Consider the following 10,689-nt stretch of genomic DNA (forward strand, 5'->3'; position numbering starts at 1 on the left):
TTCAATAGGGGGGTCCCACAAAGGGGTCTGATGGGGGTCTCTTAGGGGGGTCCCTTAGGGGGGTTCCATGGGGGATTCCATAGGGGTCCCTTAGGGGGGTTCCATAGTGGGGGTCCCATGAAGGGGATCCCATGAGGGTCCCTTAGGGGGGTTCCATAGGGGGTCTTATGGAGGGGTCCCATGGGGGTCCCAGGATGGGGTCCCATAGGGGGTTCCACGGAGGGGATCCCATGGGGGTCCTTTAGGGGATTATATAGGGGGTCTCATAGGGGGTTCCATGGAGAGATCCCATGGAGGTCCCATAGGGGGGGTTCCATAGGGACTTCCATAGGGGGTCCCATGGGGGTCCCATAGGGGGGGTTCCATATGGGGTCCCATAGGGGGTCCCACAGAGGGGTCTCATAGGGGTCCCTTAGGGGGGTTCTGTAGGGGGTCCCTTAGGTGGGTCCCATGGAGGGGATCCCATGCGGGGTCCCATGGGGGTCCCTTAGGGGGGTTCCATATGGGGTCCCATAGGAGGTCCCATGTGGGTCCCTTAGGGGGGTTCCATATGGGGTCCCATAGGGGGTCGCATGCGGGTCCCTTAGGGGGGTTCCATATGGGGTCCCATAGGGGTCCCATGGGAGTCCCATAGGGGGGTTCCATATGGGGTCCCATAGGGGGTCCCACAGAGGGGTCTCTTTGGGGGTTCCATAGGGGGTCCCACAGAGGGATCTCATAGGGGTCCCTTAGGGGGGTTCCATAGGGGGGTTCCATGTGGGTCCCAAGAGGGGTTCCATAAAAGGGTCCCATAATGAGTCCCATAGAAGGTCCCTCAGGGGGGTCCCATAGGGATCCCTTAGGGGGGTTCTGTAGGGGGTCCCTTAGGGGGGTCCCATGGAGGGGATCCCATGGGGGGTCCCAAAGGGGGGGCCCCATAAGGGGTCCTATGGAGGGGATCCCATGGGGGTCCCTTAAGGGGTCCCATAGGGGGGTTGCATAGGGGGTTCCATAGGGGTCCCATAGGGGGGTTCCATAGGGGTTCCATAGGGGGTTCCATAGGGGTCCCATGGAGGGGGTCCCATGGGGGTCCTTTAGGGGGAGTTCCCTAGGGAGCTCCATGGGGGTCCCTTAGGGGGGTTCCATGTGGGGGGGTCCCATGGAGGGGATCCCGTGGGGGTCCCTTAGGGGGGTCACATAGGGGGTTCCATAGAGGGTCCCATGGAGGGTTCCGTAGGGGGGTCCCTTAGGGGGGCTCCTTAGGGGGGGTTCCATAGGGGGTCCCATGGGGGTCTCTTAGGGGGGTCCCATAGGGGGGTTCCATATGGGGTCCCATAGGGGGTCCCATATGGGGTCCTATGGAGGGGTCCCATGGGGGTTCCCATAGGGTGTGTTGTGCCCCCACCTCTCTGAGCACCCTCCGAATCCCCTCTGTGGGCTCATAGGGGTTCCCATTGAGGGGTCCCATGGGGGTCCTTAAGGGGGTTTCCATAGGGGGGTCCCATGGAGGGGGTCCCATCGGTGTCCTTTTGGGGGGGTTCCATATGGTGTCCCATGGGGGGGCCCTTAGGGGGGTCCCACGGGGGTCCCACGGGGGGTTTTATATGGGGTCTCATGGGGGTCCCTTATGGGGATTCCATAGGGGGTCCCTTAGGGGGGTTCCATAGGGGGTCCCAAGGAGGGGTCCCATAGGGGAGTTCTAAAGGGGGGGTTCCCATGAAGGGGATCCCATGGGGGGTCCCATAGGGGTCCTTTAGGGGGGTTCCATGGGGGGACCTATGGAGGGGACTCCATGGGGGTACCTTAGGGGGTCCCATAGGGGGGTTCCATAGGGGGTCCCATGGGGGTTCAATAGGGGGGTCCCATAAGGGGTCCTATGGAGGGGATCCCATGGGGGTCCCTTAGGGGGGTTCCATATGGGGTCCTATAGGTGGGATCCCACAGAGGGGTTCCACAGGGGGTCCCATGGGGATCCCTTAGGGGGATCCCACAGAGGGGTTCCATGGGGGGTCCTTTAGGGGGGTCCCATAAGGGGTTCCATAAGGAGTTCCATATGGGGCTCCCTTTGGGGGGTTCCCTAGGGGGTTCCATGGGGGTCCCTTAGGGGGGGTTCCATGGGGGTCCCATAGGGGGGTCCCATGGAGGAGATCCCAAGGGAGTCCCATAGGGGGCTCTATGGGGGGTCCTTTAGGGGGGTTCCATAGGGGGGTTCCATAGGGGGGTCCCATAGGGTGTGTTGTGCCCCCACCTCTCTGAGCACCCTCCGTATCCCCTCTGTGGGCTCATAGAGGGGTCCCATGGAGGGGTCCCATAGGGGGTCCCATATGGGGTCCCATAGGGGTTCCCATGGAGGGGTCCCACGGGGGTCCTTTAGGGGGGTTCCATAGGGGGTTCCTGGGGGGGTCCCATGGGGGGTCCAATGGAGGGGATCCCATGGGGGTCCCTTAGGGGGGTTCCATAGGGGTTCCAAGCGGGTCCCTTACGGGGGTTCAATAGGGGGCCTCTTAGGGGGGTTCCACAGGGGGTCCCATAGGGGTTCCAAGGGTGTCCCATGGGGGGGTTCCATGGGGGTTCCATAGGGGTCCCACAGAGGGGAACCCATGGGGGTCCCTTAGGGGGGTTATTAGGGGGTCCCATGGGGGTCCCTTAGGGGGGTTCCATGGAGGACATCCCAAGGGGGTCCCATAGGGGGTTCCATAGGGTGGTCCCATAGTGGGGGTGAGTCCCATGGGGGTCCCTTAGGGGGGGTCTCATGGGGGTCCCTTAGGGGGGTCCCACGGAGGAGATCCCAAGGGGGTTCCATAGGGGGTCCTATGGAGGGGGTCCCATAGGGGGGTTCCATATGGGGTCCCATAGGGGGGTCCCATAGGGTGTGTTGTGCCCCCACCTCTCTGAGCACCCTCCGTATCCCCTCCGTTGGTGCATAGGGGGTCCCATGGAGGGGTTCCATATGGGGTCCCATGTGGGGTCCCATGGGGGGGTCCCATGTGGGGTGTCCCATGGGGGTCCCATAGTGGGGGTGAGTCCCATGGGGGTCCCTTAGGGGGGGTCCCATGGGGTTCCTATGGAGAGAATCCCATGGGGGTCCCATAGAGGGGTTCCATAGGGGGTCCCTTAGGGGGGGTTCTATAGGGGGTTTCATAGGGGGTCCCTTGGGGGGGGTTCTATAGGGGGTTCCATAGGGGGTCCCTTAGGGGGGTCCCATGGAGGAGATCCCAAGGGGGTCCCATAGGGGGTCCTATAGAGGGGATCCCATTGGGATCCTTTAGGGGGGTTCCATAGGGGGTCCTACAGGGGGTCCCATGGGTGTTCCAATGGGGGCCCCTTAGGGGGGTCCCATAGGGGGGTTCCATAGGGGGTGCCATAGGGGTCCCTTAGGGGGGTTCCATAAGGGGTCCTATGGAGGGGATCCCATGGGGGTCCCTTAGGGGGGTTCCATATGGGGTCCCATAGGGGCTCCCTTAGGGGGCTCTCTTAGGGGGGTTCCATGGGGGGGTCCCATGGGGGTCCCATAGGGTGTAGTGTTGCCCCCACCTCTCTGAGCACCCTCCGTATCCCCTCCGTTGGCGCATCCTGGTACTTGGGATCCTCCGAGAGCAGTTTGAGGACGCGGACGCGGCCGTCGGGGCAGCGCGCGAACACGTCCGTGAACGTCCCCCCGCGGTCAATGGCGAACTGGAAACCGCCCCGCGACGACATGGGATCCCTCCTGACGTGGGTCGGACCGGTTCCGACTCGGTTCGGTCACTGTGGGGCGGTTCTGAATGGGTTGGACTGGTTCAGTTCAGTCTGGGTTGGTTCTGCCTGGGTTGGACCCGTTCGGGTCAGTTCTGGATGGGTTGGACCGGTTCAGTTCAGTTCTGCCTGGGTTGGACCAGTTTGATTCGGTTCCGACTCGGTTCGGTCACTGTGGGGCGGTTCTGAACGGGTTGGACTGGTTCAGTTCAGTCTGGGTTGGTTCTGACTGGGTTGGACCCGTTCAGGTTGGTTCTGGCTGGGTTGGATCAGTTTGGGTCGGTTCTGACTGGGTTGGACCCGTTCGGGTCGGTTCTGGCTGGGTTGGACCAGTTCAGTTCGGTTCTGCCTGGGTTGGACCCCTTCAGTTTGGTTCCGACTGGGTTGGACTGGTTCGGTTCAGTCTGGGTTGGTTCTGACTGGGTTGGACCCGTTCGGGTCAGTTCTGACTGGGTTGGACCAGTTCAGACTGGTTCTGCCTGGGTTGGACCGGTTCGGGTTGGTTCTGCCTGGGTTGGACCAGTTCAATTCAGTTCAATCTGGGTTGGAGAGGTTCAGTCTGGTTCTGCTTAGGTTGGACCGGTTCCGTTCGGTTCAATCTGGGTTTGACCAGTTTGGTTTGGTTCAGTCTGGGTTGGACCCGTTCGGGTCGGTTCTGACTGGGTTGGACCAGTTCAGACTGGTTCTGACTGTGTTGGACCGGTTCGGTTCAGTTCAGTCTGGGTTGGACCGGTTCGGTTTGGCCGGGGCTGGTTCTGCCTGGGTTGGACCGGTTCGGGTTGGTTCTGCCTGGCTTGGACTGGTTAGGTCTGGTTCCACCTGGGTTGGACCAGTTCAGTCTGGTTCTGACTGGGTTGGACCGGTTCGGTTCAGTTCAGTCTGGGTTGGACTGGTTCGGTTTGGTTCTGCCTGGGTTGGACTGGTTTGATTCGGTTTAGTCTGGGTTGGACCCGTTTGGTTTGGCCTGGGTCAGTTCTGCCTGGTTTGGACCGGTTCGGTTCGGTTCTTCCTGGGTTGGACCGGTTCGGTTCAGTTCAGTCTGGGTTGGACCAGTTTGATTCGGTTCAGTCTGGGTTGGACCGGTTCGGTTTGGCCCAGGTTTGTTCTGCCTGGGTTGGACCAGTTCACTTTAGTTCTGTCTGGATTGGAGCGGTTCAGTTCGGTTCGGTTCAGTTCAGTCTGGGTTGGACCGGGTCAGTTCGGTTCAGTTCTGCCTGGGTTGGATGGGTTTGGATCAGCCTGACTTAGAGTGGTTCAGTTCAGCCTGGATTGGAGCGGTTCGGTTCGGTTCGGTTCAGTCTGGGTTGGTTTGGTTCGGTTCAGTTGAACTGGGTTGGAGTGGTTCCCTTCAGCCTGGCTTGGTTCAGCCTGGCTTGGAGTGGGTCAGTTCGGTTCTGTCTGGGTTGGACCGGGTCAGTTTGGTTCAGCCTGGGTTGGACCGGGTCGGTTTGATTCAGCCTGGGTTGGACCAGGTCGGTTCGGTTCTGTCTGGGTTGGACCAGTTCAGTTTAGTTCAGTCTGGATTGGAGTGGTTCAGTTCAATTCAGCCTGGGTTGGACCGGGTCGGTTTGATTCGGTCTGAGTTGGAGTGGGTCGGTTCGGTTCTTTCTGGGTTGGAGTGGGTTGGTTTGGTTCTGTCTGGGTTGGTTCTGCCTGGGTCAGTTTGGTTCGGTCTGTCTTGGACTGGTTGGGTCGGACTGGGTCAGTTCAGCCTCAGTTGACCCAGTTCAGTTCAGACCAGCCTGGGTTGGACTGGTTCAGTTCAGCCTGGCTCAGAACTGGGTCGGTTCGGTTTGGTTCAGCCTGGCTTGGTTCTGCTTGGGTTGGTTCGGTTCTGTCTGGGTTAGACTGGGTCAGTTTGATTCAGTCTGGGTTGGACCAGGTCGGTTCGGTTCTTTCTGGGTTGGACTGGGTCGGTTCAGTTCTGTCTGGGTTGGTTCTGCTTGGCTCAGTTCGGTTCTTTCTGGGTTGGAGTGGGTTGGTTCGGTTCTGTCTGGGCTGGTTCTGCTTGGGTCGGTTCGGTTCTGTCTGGCTTGGTTCTGCTTGGCTCAGTTCGGTTCTGCCTGGGTTGGAGTGGGTCAGATTGATTCAGTCTGGGTTGGACCAGGTCGGTTCAGTTCAGCCTGGGTTGGTTCTGCCTGGGTCAGTTCGGTTCTTTCCGGGTTGGACCGGGTCGGTTTGATTCAGTCTGGGTTGGAGTGGGTTGGTTCGGTTCAGCCTGGCTTGGTTCTGCCTGGGTCGGTTCGGTTCTGTCTGGGTTGGACCGGGTCGGTTTGATTCAGTCTGGGTTGGAATGGGTTGGTTCGGTTCAGCCTGGCCTGGTTCTGCTTGGGTCGGTTCGGTTCTTTCCGGGTTGGACCGGGTCAGTTTGATTCGGTCTGGGTTGGAGTGGGTTGGTTCGGTTCAGCCTGGCTTGGTTCTGCCTGGGTCGGTTCGGTTCTGTCTCGGTTGGACCGGGTCAGTTTGATTCGGTCTGGGTTGGACTGGATCAGTTCGGTTCTGTCTGGGCTGGTTCTGCTTGGGTTGGTTCAGTTCTTTCTGGGTTGGACCGGGTCGGTTCGGTTCTGTCTGGGTTGGACTGGATCAGTTCGGTTCTGTCTGGGTTGGACTGGGTCAGTTCGGTTCTGTCTGGGTTGGACTGGATCAGTTCGGTTCTGTCTGGGTTGGACTGGGTCAGTTCGGTTCTGTCTGGGCTGGTTCTGCTTGGCTCAGTTCAGTTCTATCTGGGTCAGTTCAGTTCAGTTCGGTTCAGTCTGGCTTGGTTCTGCTCGGGTCGGTTCGGTTCTGCCTGGGTTGGCCCGGCTCAGTTTGTCCTGGGTCTGATCGGTTCGGTTCCGTTGGGCCCGGTTTGGAGCAGCAGAACCCAATGCACTTCAGCCTGGCCCAATTGATTCTGGTTCGGTTCTGCCTTTGGCCCGGTTCGGTTCGGCCGGGTTGGGCCTGATTCAACCCGGTTCGGTTCAACCCACTTCAATTTGTCCCGGTTCCGTTTGACCCACTTCAGTTCAGTTCTGTTCAGTTGAGCCCAGTTGGGTCCAGTTTGATTCAGTCTGATTCAGTTCGGTCCGGTTCGGTCCAGTTCAGTCCAGTTTGGTCCGGTTCGGTCCAGTTCAGTCCGGTTCACTCCGGTTCGGTCCAGTTCAGTCCGGTTCGGTCCGGTTCGACCCGGTTCGGCCCGTTGGGGCTGAGCCCCCCTCGGCCCGGTTCAGCCCAATGGAGTTTGGCTCAGTCCAGCCCGGTTCAGCCCAGCTCAGCTCGGTCCGGCCCGGTCGGACTCGGTTGGTCCCGGTTCGGTTCGGTCCCGTTGGACTCGGTTCGTCCCGTCCCGGTTCCGTCCTCCCCGTCCCAAAGTCGAACGTGGGCGGGGCCTGAGCGGGGGGCGGTGGCCGAGGGGGCGGGGCCAAGCGCGGGGCATGATGGGATCGCAATGGCGGCTCCGAGATCCGCGCAGGGCACGACGGGAATCGGAGTTCGGAGTTGCGGTCGGCGTGAGGCATGATGGGATCGTAATGGCGGCCGTGGGTCGGGCGCGAGGCACGACGGGAATCGTAGTGCGGAGCCTGGACCCGCGCGAGGCATGATGGGATCGCAATGGCGGCTCAGGGTTGGGCGCGGGGCACGACGGGAATCGTAGTGCGGAGCTGCGGTCAGCGCGGAGCATGATGGGATCGTAATGGCGGCTGTGATTTGGGCGCGGGGCACGACGGGAATCGTAGTGCGGAGCCTGATTCGCGCGGGGCATGATGGGATCGCAATGGCGGCTGTGAGTTGGGCGCGGGGCACGACGGGAATCGCAGTACGGAGCTGGAACCTACGTGAGGCATGATGGGATCGTAATGGCGGCTCTGGGTCGGACGCGGGGCACGACGGGAATCGTAGTGCGGAGCCTGATTCGCGCGGGGCATGATGGGATCGCAATGGCGGCTGTGGGTTGGGCGCGGGGCACGACGGGAATCGCAGTACGGAGCTGGAACCTACGTGAGGCATGATGGGATCGTAATGGCGGCTCTGGGTCGGGCGCGGGGCACGACGGGAATCGTAGTGCGGAGCCTGATTCGCGCGGGGCATGATGGGATCGCAATGGCGGCTGTGGGTTGGGCGCGGGGCACGACGGGAATCGCAGTACGGAGCTGGAACCTACGTGAGGCATGATGGGATCGCAATGGCGGATGTGTGTTTGCCGCGGGGCACGACGGGAATCGTAGTGTAGAGTTGCGATCCGCGCGGGGCATGATGGGATCGCAATGGCGGCGCGGGCCACGCCGGAAGTCATAGTCTTTTCCGAGTGACGCCGGAAGTGGTGGGGCACGCCGGAAGTCGTAGCCTCTTCCGGTTGACGCCGGAAGTGGAGGTCCGCGCGGTGCACGCCGGGATCGCGATGGCGGCGCTGGAGCTGCTGTCGGATGAGGGGTACCGGGCCGACGGGCGCCGCGCCGCGGAGCTGCGGAAGGTTCGTGCCCGGATGGGGGTGTTCGCGCAGGCGGACGGTTCGGCCTACATCGAGCAGGGCAACACCAAGGCGCTGGCCGTGGTCTACGGGCCGCACGAGGTGAGGCGGGGAACGGGACGGGTGGAGGGGACCGGATCTAGGCCCGGTTCTAGGCCCGGTTCTGGGTCCAGCTCTGGGCCCGGTTCTAGGCCCGGCTCTAGGCCCGGTTCTGGGCCGGCTCTAGGGCCTGTTCTGGGCCCGGCTCTAGGCCTGGTTCTAGGCCCGGTTCTGGGCCGGTTCTAGGCCTGGTTCTGGACCGGTTCTATGTCCGGTTCTAGGTCCGGTTCTGGGCCCGGCTCTAGGCCCGGATACTGATCTGGCTCTGGGACCGGTTCTAGGTCCTGTTGTGGGCCTGGTTCTAGGCCCAGCTGTGGTTCTGATTCTGGGCCCAGCTCTAGGCCCGGCTCTATGCCCAGCTTTGGGCCCAGCTCTGGGTCCGGTTCTAGGTCCAGTTCTGGGCCCAGTTCTAGGTCCAGCTCTGGGCCTGGTTCTAGGTCCAGCTCTGGGCCTGGTTCTAGGCTCATTTCTGGGTTCGGCTCTGGGCCCGGTTTTGGACCCGGATCTAGGTCTGGTTCTAGGCCCGACTCTGGGCCTGGCTCTATGCCTGGCTTTGGGCCTGGCTCTGGGCTCGGTTCTAGGCCTGTCTCTGGGCCCGTTTCCAGGGCCAGTTCTGAGCCCAGCTTTTGGCTCGGTTCTGGGCCTGGCTCTGGGCCTGGTTCTGGGCCTGGCTTTGGGTCCGGTTCTGGCCTGGCTCTAGGCCCAGCTCTGGGCCTGATTCTGGTTCTGGTTATGGGCCCGGCTCTGGGCCCTGTTCTGGTCTCGGCTCTGGGCCCGGCTCTGGGCCCCGCTCTAGAACCCGTCTCTGGGCCTGGTTCTGAGAGTAGTTCTGAGAGTTGTTCTAAGGCCTGAAAGGGTTGGGCCCGGTTCTGAGGCCCGGACATCTCCCCAGCTCCCCTATTCCTAGCCCTAGTCCCGGTTCTGGTCTTGGTTCTGGTCCCGGTTCTGGTCTTGGTTCCGGTCCCGGTTCTGGTCTCAGTTCCTGTCCCGGTCCCGGTTCTGGTCTTGGTTCCGGTTTCAGTTCCGGTTCTGGTCTCTGTTCCGGTCCCGGTTCTGGTCTCGGTTCCTGTCCCGGTCCCGGTTCTGGTCTTGGTTCTGGTTTCAGTTCCGGTTCTGGTCTCGGTTCTGGTCCCGGTTCTGGTCTCAGTTCCTGTCCCAGTCCCGGTTCTGGTCTTGGTTCTGGTTTCAGTTCCGGTTCTGGTCTCGGTCCCAGTTCTGGTCTCGGTTCCGGTCCCGGTTCTGGTCTCGGTTTCAGTCCCAGTCCCGGTTCTGGTCTTGGTTCCGGTTTCATTTCCGGTTCTGGTCTCGGTTCCGGTCTCGGTTCCGGTTCCGTTCCCGGTTCCATCCCGTTCTCTTCCCTCAGCCCCGCGGTCCCCGCAGCAAGGCGCTGTCCGACCGCGCGGTGCTGAACTGCCAGTACAGCATGGCGACATTCAGCACCGCCGAGAGGAAGCGGCGGCCGCACGGAGACCGGAAATCAATGGAGATGGCGCTGCACCTCAAACAGACCTTCGAGGCCGCCATCATCACCGAGCTGTACCCCAGGTCACAGATAGACATATACGTGCAGGTGGGGGCATGGGGGATGGGGGGGTGGGGGGAGAGGATGAGGGATGGAGGCAGGAGAGTGGTGGCGAGATAGGGAAGATTGAGGGGGAGATGGGGGGTGAGGGGAGGAGATGGGGGAGATGGAGAGAGGGGGAGATGGGGGGAGGAGGAGATGGGGAGGGGAGGAGGGGGGCAGGAAGAGTAAAGATGGGGGGAGATTGGGGGGGGGAGAATGGAGGGAGAGAGAGTGAGGAGATGGGGGGAGATGGATGGGGGGAATGGGGGGACAGGAGATGGGGCTGAGGAATGGAGAGTGGGGAGAAAGAGTAGATGTGGGAGATGAGGGGGGAAGATGGAGGGGAGAGGAGGAGAAGATGGGGGGGGGAGGGAGGGGGTCAGGAGGAGATGGGGGTAGATGGGGAGAGATGAGAGGAGATGAGGGGGAGAGGTGAGGGGAGATGGGGGGGTGATGGGAGGGGGAGGCAGATGGGGGAGATGGAAAGGGGAGGAGGAGATGGGGGGGGTGAGGAGATGGGGGGGAGAGGAGATAGGGAAGGGAGGAGGAGGAGATGGGGGAGATGGAGGGGGAGAGATGGAGGGAGAGGAGATGGGGGGGAGATGGAGGGGGAATGGGGGGAGGAGGAGATGGGTGAGGAGATATGGGGGTGAGGAAATGGGGGGGAGATGGAGGGGTAGGAGGGAGAGGCGGAGGAATGGGGGCAGTGGATGGGGGGGATTGAGGGTGGAGGGCGAGGCATTGACATAGCGGAGGGAGAGGATGGGGACGATGAGAGGAGAGAGGGGGAGGAGATGGGGGGGACGGGAGGAGGAGGAGACGATTGGAGGGGAAAGGAGAAATAGCTGGGGGGGAGGAGAAGGAT

The 10,689-nt window shown here is 61.8% G+C and overlaps 2 protein-coding genes across 2 annotated transcripts in view; both read left to right on the forward strand.

Moving 5' to 3' along the window:
- Positions 1–3,501: 3,501 nt before the first annotated feature.
- LOC107307590 (glutamine-rich protein 2-like) lies at positions 3,502–7,104 on the forward strand. Its single transcript, XM_032441888.1, is given in 2 exon segments — positions 3,502–5,384; positions 5,386–7,104. Coding segments are annotated over 2 exon segments (1,053 nt in total). The 5' UTR covers positions 3,502–4,937; the 3' UTR covers positions 5,992–7,104.
- Positions 7,105–8,034: 930 nt separating this feature from the next.
- EXOSC4 (exosome component 4) overlaps positions 8,035–10,689 on the forward strand; it is a 4,526-nt gene continuing 1,871 nt past the window's right edge. The window contains exons 1-2 of the mRNA XM_015851111.2: positions 8,035–8,263; positions 9,624–9,832. Of these exons, the coding sequence (XP_015706597.1) occupies positions 8,093–8,263; positions 9,624–9,832 (380 nt within the window). The 5' untranslated portion in view covers positions 8,035–8,092. The remainder of the gene's footprint in view (positions 8,264–9,623; positions 9,833–10,689) is intronic.

Source organism: Coturnix japonica, unplaced genomic scaffold (assembly GCF_001577835.2).
Source record: "Coturnix japonica isolate 7356 unplaced genomic scaffold, Coturnix japonica 2.1 chrUnrandom690, whole genome shotgun sequence".
NCBI classification, from domain to species: domain Eukaryota; kingdom Metazoa; phylum Chordata; class Aves; order Galliformes; family Phasianidae; genus Coturnix; species Coturnix japonica.